At 41.4% G+C, this 14,506-nt stretch overlaps 1 protein-coding gene across 4 annotated transcripts in view; it reads left to right on the top strand.

The window, feature by feature from the left end:
* Positions 1–11,769, top strand: part of RABEP1 (rabaptin, RAB GTPase binding effector protein 1) — a 49,371-nt gene extending 37,602 nt beyond the window's left edge. For all 4 annotated transcript variants that reach the window (XM_080365326.1, XM_080365329.1, XM_080365328.1 and 1 more), the window contains exons 10-18: positions 1,942–2,046; positions 2,797–2,913; positions 4,177–4,275; positions 5,702–5,842; positions 6,555–6,744; positions 7,038–7,093; positions 8,007–8,105; positions 8,908–9,024; positions 11,132–11,769. In XM_080365326.1, the coding sequence (XP_080221452.1) occupies positions 1,942–2,046; positions 2,797–2,913; positions 4,177–4,275; positions 5,702–5,842; positions 6,555–6,744; positions 7,038–7,093; positions 8,007–8,105; positions 8,908–9,024; positions 11,132–11,233 (1,026 nt within the window). In that variant the 3' untranslated portion in view covers positions 11,234–11,769. The remainder of the gene's footprint in view (positions 1–1,941; positions 2,047–2,796; positions 2,914–4,176; positions 4,276–5,701; positions 5,843–6,554; positions 6,745–7,037; positions 7,094–8,006; positions 8,106–8,907; positions 9,025–11,131) is intronic.
* The last annotated feature ends 2,737 nt before the right edge of the window (positions 11,770–14,506 follow it).

The raw sequence follows: 14,506 nt of genomic DNA, 5'->3' as shown, positions 1-14,506 counted from the left end.
TTTGCAGTTAAGGGAGAGTCTGGCAGAGGTGCTGTTGGTGTTGCACCGATGTGAGAGGGTGAAAAAAGATGGGAGAACTCAAAGAAAAGGAGAAAACAGGAAGCTAAGGAAAGGCTGGTTTAGTGCCGCTGATGGTAACCAAAAAAGCGTGCAGATTAATGGAAGGAGCAGAGCCAACCTGGTTTGTACAACCCAGGGTTTTACTGAGGATTGTGCATGGAGGGCAATTTAGAAATGAGCAGCCAAGATATGCATAACGGACAAAGCTACCACAAAGGAAGCTCCAGAAAATTGTTGGGGACTTGCTTCATCAGAAACCAATTTCTCAGAGGGACAAGCAGCAGATTAGACTTAACACTGTGCCAGTTCCAGTGTGGGTCACCCAGAAAATGTTGCTTCTGGGTGTTCTGCCTGTCAGTTTTTCAGCAGCTTTACATGATGCCAGTTAAAAGCTTGCATTTGGTTTGTTGTTGAAAAGAGGAGTATTGTGGGGCTGCTGTGGTTACTCTTTCAGAAGAAGAGAGGCCAAGGAGCAACACTTTAGGGGGAAGAAAAGACAGGGGAGGAGATAGCAATCCAGAATGGGTGAAAAGGAAGAAAAGGTGGGGGGAAGGGCACGAAAGGAGTGTAAAAATGCAGCGAAAGAGAAGAGGCCAAGCAAAGGAGAGATGAAATTCAGAACTAGCAATATTTTATATCTTCAGCTTGTTGGAATTCAACTGAATCTGCAAATCATTACTTAAGATGTCTTTCCAAACTATTGTAAAGTTGCTTTATTTTTTGTTGTGTTGCTACTAATTTGTAGTATCTGGAGAAATTAGGGTGTAGTAATCTCAAGGCTGAGTTAAATCCTCTCCTCTTGAGTATTTCCTTGCCCTGTTGACATTTCACTGACACTTTACTCAGACCCTTTCGCAGAATTCCGAACAGAAACGCCCTGCTTCCCCCATGCTTCTGGAGGTAGGGTCTGTGAGTGACACTCTGTGGGTGGGACATGGGGCAACAAATACAGCTCAAACCTGACTTGCAGCTGGAGCTTTGGTAAAATCTCCGTTTGTCCCCTTGGCCAAAACCATTACAATTCCAAAGTGGCAGCTGGTTTAGTCTTTGTATCCCTGCTGTACACCCCAACACTTACTTTTTTTTAAACTCTCCTATTTATATATTTATTTTTTTTTAGATCTGCCTGTCTTCTACTTTATTCTTTCCCAATTGTTCTTCTAGCTGATTATTCAGTCTACTGAGCCGTACTGGAGGAGGATATTAAAAAGTGAATAAAGCTTGATGACTGTTACAGAACAAAAACAGTATGTGCCATCGAAAAATATTCAGAGTTCAGTTGCAGGACAAAGAAGATTTAAGAAAGTCTTGACCTGATGAACTGACTTGCTTTTTAATTGCTTTGTGTTAATTTAAAAAAAAATACACACACACTCCCCCAGAAGAAACCCAAAACCCAAACCACACACACACAAAAGACCCAAAAGCAAAACAAAAAACCTCCCCCCCAACACATACACAAAAACCTTACAACCAAACACCATAGTATTGTGTTTGTAATTTGATTGTAATACAAAATAATTCCATGAAAACCCGCTACAGCCTGTTGAAGGCTTTTCTCAGAGATGTCTGTTTCTGTACAGGTAATTAAGTAATATATTTCAAAAGGACACACTGAGGGACTTGAACTCTTGCATGTCATGGCTTATTGCTTTTGTGCTAATAGTGGGACTCATGCCAGGAAAAGCTGATATCCTGCAGCTGATTTTACGTTATCCTTTACTTCTAGAGCAACTTAATCTTGCCATTACCTGATTCTGCCACTGCCTTTTATCTGTAACATTTTGTGATCACACAACACACCTGAGAGTATGTAGCACTCCTGCATTCCTTGAAGAATTTTATGGCCTTTCTGGCAGGTGATAACTCTGTGTTCTGCAGGTGCAGAATGCAGGGAACAAGCTGGGTAGACGCTGTGATATGTGCTCGAATTATGAGAAGCAGTTGCAAGGTATCCAGATTCAGGAGGCTGAAACGAGAGACCAGGTGGGATTTCTCTTCTAGCTTTAGCAAGATTTTTGTGGCTATTTGAACTACTAAGGATGCAACAATGCTGTTTTATTCATTGGCTTTAATTGAACAATGTCAACATGCTTTAAAATCTGAATAACTTCTGACATTTTATCGACATAACCTGATTTCGTTTTGGTGTGTGGTCATGAGCACGACATGTATGTATTTCTTAAGGATTCACCTTAGAGTCACTTTATCCAGTGCTATAAGATCAAGCAGTAAAGGCACTCTTCTATAAAAAGCATTGTGCTCATGCTGAAGTCAGTATCTTTCATAATTTATATTCTAAAATGCTTGTCATGCATTAAATTCTATTATCTTTGATACTGCAAGAATTGTTAACAGCAAAGGAAAACTAGAGGACCTCATCGTCGCAGCGGAAAATGACTGTAAAGTAGTGGAGGATGTATTTTTCCTGCCATATACTGAAGAACAATTTTCAGATGGGTACAGAGGGCATGAGTCACATTCTGCTTTGAAAGAAGTGATTGAAGTTGTTACATGGTGATGGTCCAGTGCGGTTTGATGTCCCGTGTTTCTGTATAGGTGTAATCTGTGATGCAGGGTGTTTCAGAAGAACAACGAAGGAGCTTCTGGGTTGTGTAGGGTTTTTGAGGGATTTTGTTTTGTGGTTTGGGGGTGCGATGGGGTAGGTTATGTTTATGATCAGGAAATAAATGCTCCTCAAAAGAATGGAAAATTTATTTTGTTGTAACGACACAGGTGAAAAAGCTGCAGGTGATGCTGAGGCAGGCTAATGATCAGCTGGAAAAGACAATGAAAGATAAACAGGAATTGGAAGATTACATGAAACAAAGTGCTGAAGACTCTTCTAATCAGGTACAAGCATTTTGAAATCAAGATGGTAGGAATTATGAATGTTATTCAAAGATATGTAACTAGATCTTGTCTTCTGTTAGATGTGGATGGACTACCTGCTCCAGAGGCAACAAAAATGAGAATTTCTAGTTAGTTATGCTCTGCCTGAGTCTGCTGCAGTTTCCTGATAAGTCTGACATGTCTCTAATATCATCCGATCCAATTTTGACCCTAAAGTTTCACCTCTAATTTTGAAATCCGTTACAGAGGTGATAATTGGAACTTGAGTAGTGTTGGAGTTTTGAGGTGACCTGTGTATAAAATCACCCGAACATGCAAAAGAAGTCCTGTGTCCTTGCTGGTAGAAGAGTGGTAGTACTCATACCACTTGCTCTCATCCACACTTGACAGCCAATTAATGGACCTGTGGTGGAGACATACAGTTAACAAGTAGCTGAGCAGGCGGTAACAGTAGCTGGTCCAAAATATGCGGTAGACTTCTTTTCAGCAGGCTGTTATTTTACAGATTTCTCAGACTGAGGGCTGCATAACTCTCCTGGAACAACAGAGCCGAACAAGATGTGTAGTAGTCATAGCTTTAAAATAAAATAAAATAAAATTGATCATCTTTGGCCCATCAAAGATTACAGTATTAGGTAAATGCTGTGTACAAGGCTTTGAACTTCCAGCTCAAGCAAAGTAAAATTTTCTGTCTCCCATCCCACCCAGTATTTTCTTCTTACTAAGGAAACAGTAGTTATTAGGTAAAGTCTGTCTTAACAGGAATATGTTTATACATTTGTTCTTTTGGCTGTACCGGGGTGCTCTTAATGAAGTAACGCTTCTTCTTACTGTCAAGCATGTGTTGTAGAATAACTTAACTGTCAAGTTTTTGAAGATCTGTGCATTCAGAGTATGATACAAAAAATTACCTTATAGCAAATGCTGAAAACTTAGGTAGTAGCTTTTCAGTGTCTTTGAACTGGCTTACATTTAAGTTTGATTAGAATTAACTGTTTCTTTGTTGTTTAGAGTTTGGTAAATAGAATATATTATTGGCATACAAGCACAGCATCTCTTCTTACTGACTTGAGCTGCACAACCGCTTTACTGAGCGAGGAACTAACTAAACTTCAGTGGATTAGCTTGACGTTTCAAAGTGTATTTTAGTATTGATAAGAGGCAAGAGAACTTCAGTAGTTATTTCTTCTTCCAACTCTGTTTCATGCTTTATATCTTTGTCTGTGCGGCTTCTCCTTTTTTTTTTTTTTTTTTTTTTTTCAGATCTCTTTGCTTATGGCTAAATGTCAAAAGTCGGAGAACTTCCTCGGCGAACTGCAGCAGGCGTTTTTGCAAGCAAAGAGAAGTGTCCAGGAGCAAATGGTAAGACAGCTTAAGCCCAGAGATCACTCGAACAGCACTATTTGTCTGACCTTTGGAGCGCAGTGTGTTTGTCAAAGGCTTTGTCTTGCTACCCAGCCGACAACTGTGCGTGTTGACACGTAAAGACAGTGATTGAATGAGCCCTGATAGCAAGTGCCGTTTGTGGCATTGGTCTGTTGTACTTTCTGTGTATATGCATGCTGATTAGCATGGAGATGACTCGTCAGCTTCCTTTCCCCTTTACTCATTATGTACATGCCATGCCCATTTAGTATCTTATTTCACCTCAGATCTGGAGATAGAATAGATTTTCTCTAGACAGTTTTTTAGGATTCATCGAAAGTACCATCCCTAGTAAATATTTTCTGGAGTTTGAGAGATGAATGCTCAACATTTTTACAGGTCAGACTTAAATTATCAGCCCTAACACCCAGGAAGAGAGATGTATGGGAACTTTTTTTTTTTAAAAAAAAAAAACTATTATGAGCATCTTGCAGGAATTAAGCCAGAAAATAGGAATAGGAGCTCTTTTTCTAGGGTAAAGCAAAATCGAACTTCCTTAGAGCTATTCATTCCCTTCTATATTAGAATTATGTTTCTTCTCTCGCGCAGCATTGCGGGGACTAAGAGCGTTCATTCTTGGGAAGCCCAGTATTGCATTCCTGGGGCCTGGGATTGTCTGTAGGACATCAGGGCGCCACTTGCAGAAATGTTTTTTTTGTTCTGCATGAGAGTGTGCCTAATGGAGATGCAGGAGATTCAGAAAATATATTGATCCGAATATGCCCTTTGCCTATAATACAAAGGGCAGCTTCTGTCAGAGTTCAAGTCCCTGTTTCCCCACTCCAAAGCAATTGTTCCTCTCAGAAAATTTGACTGGATTTTTTTCTTTTGTAATGCAAGCAAAACTATGTTTTCTTAATCCTTTTTCTTTACAAGAGGTCAGCTGGTTTTGATCTTTTCCTCAAAGAGACAGTGGGAGGCAGACACCTACCATAGAAAGTTTCAGAATGAATGTTGAAGGTTTTTGAATAATCTGATATTGCAGCTGAGTTGTTAGGAGGTGGTTTTAATAAACATCGTTGCCAGTTCCCAAAACATGTGATTCCCCCCCCACCCGCCTCCCCTGCATGAGTACAGCTAGCTAATGGATAAATATGGAAGAAAACTGGGAGACTTAAACGATGGTGTACTTATCACTTGCTTCCTCCTAGCTGCCTGTGCAGTTACCACGATCTTGCCTTTATTTCTGGTGCATAGGCCAGGCAAGAGGGCTCATGTTGATCCACACAATCATTTTGTTTCCCTTCCTTACGAAGAATATCAATTTGAATGATAGTAATGGTACTAGTAATGATAGAACTGGGGCATGAAGAGGTTCAAGTATGACCCTAAATGTGAATTTATGCTTTTCTTTGCACTGGAGGCTGTCCTGACGCAGTCAAGGGAGCAGGTTTCAGAAGAGTTGGTGAGACTGCAAAAAGATAACGAAAGTCTTCAAGGAAAACATAGCTTGCATGTGTCTTTACAGCAAGCCGAAGATTTCATTCTACCAGAAGCAGCAGAGGTAAAATGTTTTTAAACCATTAACACAAACAATGCCTGTGACTAGATCACAGTGGAAGAACCTCCTTTATCAGAAAGCTGGCTCAAATAGCACAGCGAACAATAATCTCTGGATTTTGAGTCTGTGAGTCTGTGATGTACAAAATCAGCGGTCTGATCCCACTGTGCCTTGAGCATGCTTCAAGGTGTGGAAGGACAATAACAAAATGAGTTAACTATGGCCTGACAGCTGCTCTGTTGTCAGTAGCGTGTGAATTTATCCCAGTTCAGCCAGCTTAAGTTGTATTTTGCAACTGGGCACACAAGTGTTCAGTCACCATGGCTCTGATGTAGATACTGATTCAATAAATCAAGCTAAGTCAGTCACTTGAGTTTCTGTCCAGGTGTTAAGACCAGTAATAAGCCTGAGCCTAGAATAATGATAAGCCTTGTCATCCTTTTCACGGCCGCTCGCTTACACTTGAGCACATCAAGATTAAAAGATTGTGGGGGGTGGTGTCATAGGCCTGTGGAGACATGAATCTTGACACATTCTTCATGTACTTTGGCCAAGCAAACTGCAGTTTTGTTTTGATATTTTGCTGGATGCAGGATCTGGTAGAGTGGGACAGACTCTGGTAGCATAACTTTTGTCTTTGGCTTGTATGCTGATAAATAGAGCACTGTGTGTATCTGGAGATCATAATACAAATCTTTGCTAATCATTGATTCAGGAGCTCCGTGAGCTGATTTTAAAATATCGTGAAGACATCATTAGTGTGCGGACAGCAGCAGATCACCTTGAAGAGAAGCTTAAGGCCGAGATTTTATTCTTAAAAGAGCAGATTCAAGCTGAGCAATATTTGAAAGAAAATATAGAAGAAACTCTACAGCTGGAAATAGAGAATTGCAAAGAGGAAATAGGTGAGCAAGGGTAAACCAGTGTCAAAATAGGAATATTAGGAATCAGTAAGGTAAGTGAAGACTTGATTTCATCATAAGTAGACTTACCTGAATTTTAAATACTGTCTGGTTTTGATAGCAGATACACCAAAGCTGTGCAGCTGAAAACAAAAGCAGAATTACTTGTTTACCTTTGAGGTACCTTTGATGTAGCGTGTGCTTAATTCTGCTTTAAATATTAACAGAGGTAAACAGGGTATGTCCAGGTCCCTGTGTTTTTCTTGCATTTAAGCTTTATTATTCTTGTTTTTCAGCTTCCATTTCCAGTTTAAAAGCTGAACTGGAAAGAATAAAAGTGGAAAAAGAACAGGTAAGGAGCCCTTTCACTGTGGGATTTTGGGGTTTGTGGTTTTGTTTTGTTTTGCAGGTTTTTTAAACAATCCTATTCGGATTCTTTTTTTCTGCTGGTTCTGTCAGCGACACTGTGTTGCTGTCTTTGACATCAACCTCTTGCTATCAGAGAAAATGAACTTTTTTTTTCCCCCATCTGCCTTTGAGGTTTCAGTAACACTTTAGATATATTTTTGTACAGTGTTTACTATGCCCAGTATTGGGAGGGAAAGAGCTGAACTAAGGAGAGAATTGTGAAGCACGTAACATTGTTGTTCCTTCATCTCAGCGTGTTTCTGGGGTGCTGGAGGGCTGGCTTGTCGGTGTGGAGAACCTTTCCTTAAGAAGGAACACTAGTCTGTGCGTTTGCACAGATTTTCTTACTGAAGGCTCTGGCACTGCGCTGGACACTCTCAGACTGTTGCAACTCTTGGTATCACTAAGAGTGTAGGTGTGCCTGTGTTGTAGTGGCACCTGTGTAGTTTCTGTGACCGTTTCAAAGGAAGCACATGTAAGGTCATGCCTGGAGCTCCAAGGGACAGAATTGATGCCACTGTAGGACTGGGACACGTCCCTAGTTCTTTTCTTTAAAAGGTATTTTGTCTGTTTGTTAATATGTAACCTAAATACTGGGTTAAGTAATTTCTAACTAATATTAGGCTACCTAATGATAACAACGTAAATGTCAGGTTTGGCCATTTCTCTCCAGCTCTAAAAAGAAATAAATGCAGAGATGTTATTTAGGTGTTTTCTGTGTCCCTCGGAGAGGTTGTTTAGGTGTATTTCTGAGTCCCAGGAAAGACACGTAGGCTATATTTCCTGTATGGAGGAACTGTGAGAAATTGAAATGTTTAGGAGATTTAGTTAATACTACTTTTATTATTTTAATATAGTTGGAAAGTTCTTCGCAGGAAAACCTGCAGCAGCTGGAGACTCTGCAGGAAGCAAAAAACACTCTAGAAGAACAGCTGAAGAAGGAGACTGCAGCAAAGGTAGCTGTGATGTCTGGGTATGATGTATATACGCATCTTCTATGATGGGGTCAGAGAATGTGTTGCTACATTAGAGTGAAAAAGGAAGCCTTTGAATTTTGATAAGATTCTGGCAGTGAAATAGTGTCCACTGGATGCAATTTTAAATCCTCATCCCAATCACTTTGCACTTGCATTTGTAAAGCAGTGGATCTGAATTGCTGCTAATTGAGTATCTCTGTTGGATTGCCCTCTGAAGTTAGGCTTGAGGAACGTTTCTGCTTATAGAAATCTTCCTTCCTGGCTAACCAAACCTTGGGTTTGAATGCTTTGATACGTTTGAATAACTGCCACTTTGCTGTTGCTGTAGGAAGGAGCCCTACTTTGGTAGTCAGAGGAATGAATTGTGATCTCTCTCTCTCTCTCTCTCACATTGTGTCCCACCCCCCGGACTTCTTTGACTAAAACTCAAGACAGCAAGATAGTTGTATTTCTGCCAGCAGATTACTGCCTTTCAGCTACGGTCGTGTTTCATTAAAACTCTGAAATCTGCTTTTTTTGGTTTGAGATCCTTGAATCTAGTGCTGGTAAAAGACTTCTTCATGCTTTAAACAATCTAATGGGGATGTGTCTGATAGGTAGTAGCCCCTGATTCTGCAGTTAGGAAAATTAAGGGGTAGGAAGAGTGAGTGGTTTAATTTCTTGCCAGGACTCTGAGAATAGCCATGCTTATTTTTTCTAGTATCACGCTATAATCGGTTTATACAAGTTTCTCCTTTTTTATTCAGTTTAAGCATAGCATAAAAAATCTTTTTCTCTTCAGGCAAACCTTGAACAGATGGTATTTGAAGAGAAGAATAAAGCTCAGCGATTGCAGACTGAATTAGATGTCAGTGAGCAAGTGCAGAGAGATTTTGTAAAGCTTTCTCAGACACTTCAGGTAAGAGAAGTACAATCCATTTGTAAGGTGCAACTTTTGTTTCTTTACTTCTCCAGAGCTATGTAAAGTTGTAAATTTTCTTAAGTTGGTGTTTATGAACTGTTTTTAGTTATTAGTATAATAAAATGGTCAAGTATTCCTAGTATAATACCAGTATTAAAACCTATTGAGGATTTTATTCTGATTGTTTGATTCCAACCAATTCTCAGCAGCAAAAATACACAATTATTGTACTAAAAGGAACCACAGAGAGCCATAACGAACGGTACCTTTAGACCATAGTATTTCAGTGTCCATCTCCTGATGTTTTCTACTATGTTACTTTTCATAGCAAATCATTACGGTGCAAATATCTTGAGGATGAAGTAAGGAACTTGTACTGTTTAATGAGAATATATTAAATGGTTCTCTGTGTTATATTTACTGCTTTCTGTTTATGCTATCTAAGTCTTATACTTGCTGTTGTTACTGTTGTGAGACTTGTATTTTCTCCAAAAAGTGGAACTTGTGGTTGACGTTGAGATATCAAAAGGTGGCTGGAGGAGGGAGTTTTGGTAGGGCCGTTCACCAAGGCCAGTTCCAGTTTGTCAGGCGGATCTCTCTTTCTGTTAACTGCAGAGAGCACGAAGGGACCTGCAGGTTTTGTGTTTGCGGGGTGACTAACGTGTCTGCTCAGGAAGCCAGACTGGGCTGGTCTCCCCTTGAGTGCGTGCTGTTTAGAATTTGCACCTCCCCTCACGCTCCAGCGTATTAGAAATCGTGCTCAGAGAGGAGGTGCTGAATTTTCAGCACTTTGACTTCTTGGCCAGTCTGGTCAGTGAAATTCAGCAGAATGAAAAATACAGTTTTTTTGGAGTCAAGTGTGCAGGTTTATTTGGAAAACTAAAAGAGGAGTATAGGAGATAGTTTACTAGACAGAGTTTAGCTGGATAGACCATAGGGAGCTGTCATCCGTTGTTCTGGCTCTTTCTGGAGGAGCAGGTAGGACAAAGGACACTATTGAATCGTCCTGGCTAGTGAAGTTGCTTGCTTTTTTTTTTTTTTTTTTTTTTTTTCCCCATCACCCTTTCACATGCCCTGATTTATGCAGTTCTTAGAGCAAAACCACACACGCCACTCTGAAGATGTGTGGTGCACTCTCCCAAAACGTGCAGGTAGTTTAGCAGGCCTTCAGTAACGAGCTCAGCAGGCGTGTGGTAGCTCTGCATTTTGTGCGTTCTTTCTGCCCCCAAGCAGCTATTACACAGAAGTTCCTCAGCAGTTAGTGCTTTCAGTTTAAACAATGGTTTGTGTTGTCTTTGTGTACAAGATCTGCTGTGTCACACGAGAGTTTACCGTCGAATGAGGGGTTTGCTTTCTTGATAGCCAGGCAGGGTTGTTTCCTTCCCTGACCTTATCGGTGAGAGCTTGGGTGAGTATCACCCATGTGGGGTGTCCACTGGTCAAACTAGGTATCAGCAGTGGAGGGGAAGGGCTAAAAATCAAATTAACAACTAGTTGGGAATTTACAGCTGAAAACCTGGTTCCTAATACAAAGAATGTGAAAGTTGGAATGTTTAAAACAAATATATTTTTTTTTTAAATGGTGATCTCTTTGCATCCATTTCAGCACAGTTCTGCTGGGCGCTTTTTCAGCCCACAAGAAGAAATAGCTTGATAGATTATCAGAAAAGCAAGCGAGCTTGAAAATGGGACGTTTCCTCAAAGAGCGCTTTAGCTTTGATCTTGAGAGGCTTGAAGGTGTACGTTAGGCAGATCTGTACTTCCTTTACATTTTTTTTGGTGAAAGTTTTCATTGCTTTGCACATCTCCTCCAGTCTGCCTGGCCAGTGTGGTGTCAGTGCCCGGTTATTAGGCAGAACGTGGAGTGATGATGAAGGCTTGCTTGAGCCCCCCAGAAAGTGGCTTTTTATTGTAAAAACACACCTGCCTTACGTCTTCCTTCCTCCCATTCTTGATTCTGAGTTTTCCAGCTGATAATTGGGTTTCTCCTCTGCTTGCACAGGTCCTAGGGGTTGCTAACGTGGCCTTTGGCTCAGTTCTGGTTACAGGTCTGAGGTCTCGCACCAGCACGTTTTGCTCAATCGCATCTGTTGGTTTTCTGCAGGTGCAGCTGGAGCGGATCCGGCAGGCAGATTCCCTGGAGAGAATCCGTGCAATCCTGAATGACACAAAACTGACGGACATTAATCAGCTTCCTGAAACATGACACCCTGATGAGCGGGCTCCAAGGCTGCATTTGGGGTTTTTAACTCATCTTTATAGCAACATTAATTATTATTTAACTCTAACCGAAAGAGCAGAAGACAACAGAGGGGAGCAATGACTAAGTTTTATTTCTAGAGGGAAAAAGGTTTCATACTGGGCAGGAAGAGAGCACAAGGGTGACTTGCAGTGTAGGAAGGAGAACTTTCTAATGGAAACACTAATGAGTGCAGTGTTTCGTGTTCCACTGAGTGGGATCAGTCCTTACATTCTGAAAAACTTCCCCTCTTTCAGCCGACTTCGTAACCTAATATAGAGTTTTGGAACATTTACCCCCGTCTCTCCCTCTTTCCTTTCCCCCCACTACTGTGATCAAAGTAGCTGCTGGAAACTGTATCGTCCCTCCAAAACATTGAAGAGCAAAGTGGTTGAAGTTTTTCTGTTTGAATAGTCAGTAACAGTATTCAGCTAGCAGAGAGAATGAGGTGTAGAGTATGCTGTATGAATATTTTATATTAAAATATGACTTTATTAGCAGGACACTGGATATTGACCTTATTTCATAACTCAGTGCTTTTTTTTTTTTTTTTTTTTTTTTTAACCATTGACTTTGTGTTGAAGAATCTGAACGCTGCTGAAATGTGGTGGACATGAGTGAGCCGTATGTCTCCTGATCATGTAAATGCTAATCCAAAAAAATGAAAAATGTACTGAGAATTTAGCTCCTTGAAATTTTTCTGTTGGATTCTGATACTTCAAGAAAAGCACAAGAAATGCACTGTTTTGTATAATCTCTTTTCGGAAATGTAATTTAGAATATGGAACTACAATTGGTTCTTTCTCATCTCTAAAGCTGAGCAGTACCTGTAATCCTATCTCTATGTAAAAAGAAAAAAAAAAAAAAACCACCAGAAAAACCCAAAAAAACCCCAACCAAAACTAAAGCAAACAAAAAACTCAAACTAGTAGAAATCCTGTGCATGGAGTTTATGCAGGTCTGCTTTGCTGTGGTGGATGACACCAAGTGTAAAGTTTCTAGTTTTCACTGGGAAGTATCTGAGTGAGATGCTGAGTGAAGCACTGAGCTGGACCCACCTCTCTGGGGCAGCTTAATAATATGCAAAATGGTGATCGCGCTCTCGATCGCAGAGCACAAATGCAAAGGAGCTGCGTTATTCTGCTGGCTCAAGTTTGAAAGGTACAGTGCATCTCTTACTTTAAAGTTTGGTATCATGGTATTGCTCAGAGTCAACTCCTACGCTGTCCCATATTTCTATAACCGTACATTTAAATTACACTATATATCATGACAGCAGAGGCAGGAAATTCTTGTGATCAGTCAGCTGCTGGGTTTGGGTTTCTGGTTCTATAAATGTATGGTGGTAACACGACTGTTCCTCCTCCTTTTTCTCCTTTCATTGGAGTTCTGTGTGCACGGTTGGGTAGCAGCGGTTCCGTGTACGGTTGCCAGGTGTTGATAGTACTGGTGCTGCAAACTGAGTTCTTGATCTGGCCCCTGCTTACAACTCTATTAAAAGAAGGGAGGCTGAGGGGCAGATGACTGTCCAAAATTTATAGTTCAGACTTTCCTCCATTGCTGATCGTTTTTTCTTTACGTACTTGGTTATAGATCTGAAGGTGATAAAGAAAACCAGAAGTGGCAGAAAGTGCCCCAAACTGTAATGCACGTGACTGTATTTTAAGTGCTTAAATCTTTTTAGCAGTGTATATCCTGCTACTAACATAAAGTCAGAACGGTGGTTTTGAAGAGGAATGCCTTAAAAACAGCCAAAAAGAAGCATCCAAGTTCAATCCCTTGTCACTCATTGCAATAATTAAAGCATTTAATTCAGCCTAGTAATTAATACTTTTCATAATCTTGACACCCAAAAGCCATTTTTCCTCCCTTAGTAATGACTAGACTAATAGGTGGCAGAGTTGTATCTTCTTGAGATGACACTTAATTTCACTTAGAAGTGAAATTGCAATGTGGGTTCGGTTCTTTATTAATTGGTTGTTGCCAGATTTTGGGGGTCTTAACCTTTCTTACTATTTGCTGAACGGTGAGGTGACAGCAGCTGCATCCTGATGCATAAATCCAACAGCGGATGTTCTGCATTCAGTTTCCCAATGGTCAGGGTCGTGTTCTGTCGAGTAAATTTGGAGAAAAAAAATATGTAGGTTTTTATTAGGAGCTGCAGAGCAAAAAGCTTTTTCCTGCGTTCCCTTCCTTCCCGAAAACTAATTTGTAACTGTTTGCTGAGACTCAGCCTGCGTGGCAGTGGTTAAGGAAGGTGACTGTTGTATGGCAAAACCGTGACAAATCCTGTATGTCTCTTCAGCAAGCTGAATCCTTGAGGAACTGCACCTGAAGACTTAGGCAGAGAAGAAATTTTTGGTTGAGTTTCTGGACTGTCCTAGTGCAAGAGAGCGAGGAACGCGGCTGTTAGTGGCCTTGCAGCATCCCTGGCTGTTCTGTGTGTTGGCGCCCCTTCACAGCAGCCCTGGCTCCCCGTCTGCTTGGAACGGCCACGGCCGGGGCTGGCCACCGCGGTGGTTTCAAGCAGTACAGGGCTGGGGGGCTTTTCCCCAGTGGCATTTTTAACAGATTGTTGCTGCAGCTTTCTGTAGGCACAGCGGTGGCAGGTGAGGGCTGCAGGGGGGCTCTCTGCACACCAGAGGGAAGAGAGGCGAGCGGGTGAACCGTTTGTGATCCCTCACAGACACAGCAATGGAACAGCTGCCGAGTGGAGTCCTGCATGTGTGTGTGCGTGTCTGTGTGCATGCTCGTGTATTTTTCTCCGTGGACAGCGATGGCATGTTGGGCCAGTTGGCAGGAGGCTGGAGGTAGACGCAGTTCAGCAGGGAAGGACCGTGTGCTCTGGAGAGGAAGGGGGTGCCGTTACTGCGCGGCTGGCTGCCTTTTCACCACCTTACTCCACCGGGCCCCTGAGCACCTTTACTGCTGTTCATGTAATAATGGCAGACCGTTACCTTTTTAAATACTGTCTTATTTTTAAATTGGAAACCTGACAGTCCGTGATGGGCTCCCTGCAGGCAGCCGTCGTGGTGGGGCCGTCCCTCCCAGGGAAGGAAAGCGCAGCTTCAGGAGCAGTAACACAAGCTTCTGCTGAATTCAACTTCAGACACTTCAAGGAGCCTTTTGAAACAAACCAAACCAGAAGGGGGTGAGAGCAGAGCAAACAGAACAAGGCTGTTAATTGAAGTGTGGTAAAAGCTCTTGGTTGTATGTACGCAGTGGATGGATTATGGTGTT

Source organism: Falco punctatus (genome assembly GCF_963210335.1).
Source record: "Falco punctatus genome assembly, chromosome: 1".
Classification (NCBI taxonomy): Eukaryota; Metazoa; Chordata; class Aves; order Falconiformes; family Falconidae; genus Falco; species Falco punctatus.
The sequence above is the reverse complement of the archived record's forward strand: the minus strand, read 5'-3'. Positions and strand labels throughout refer to the sequence as shown.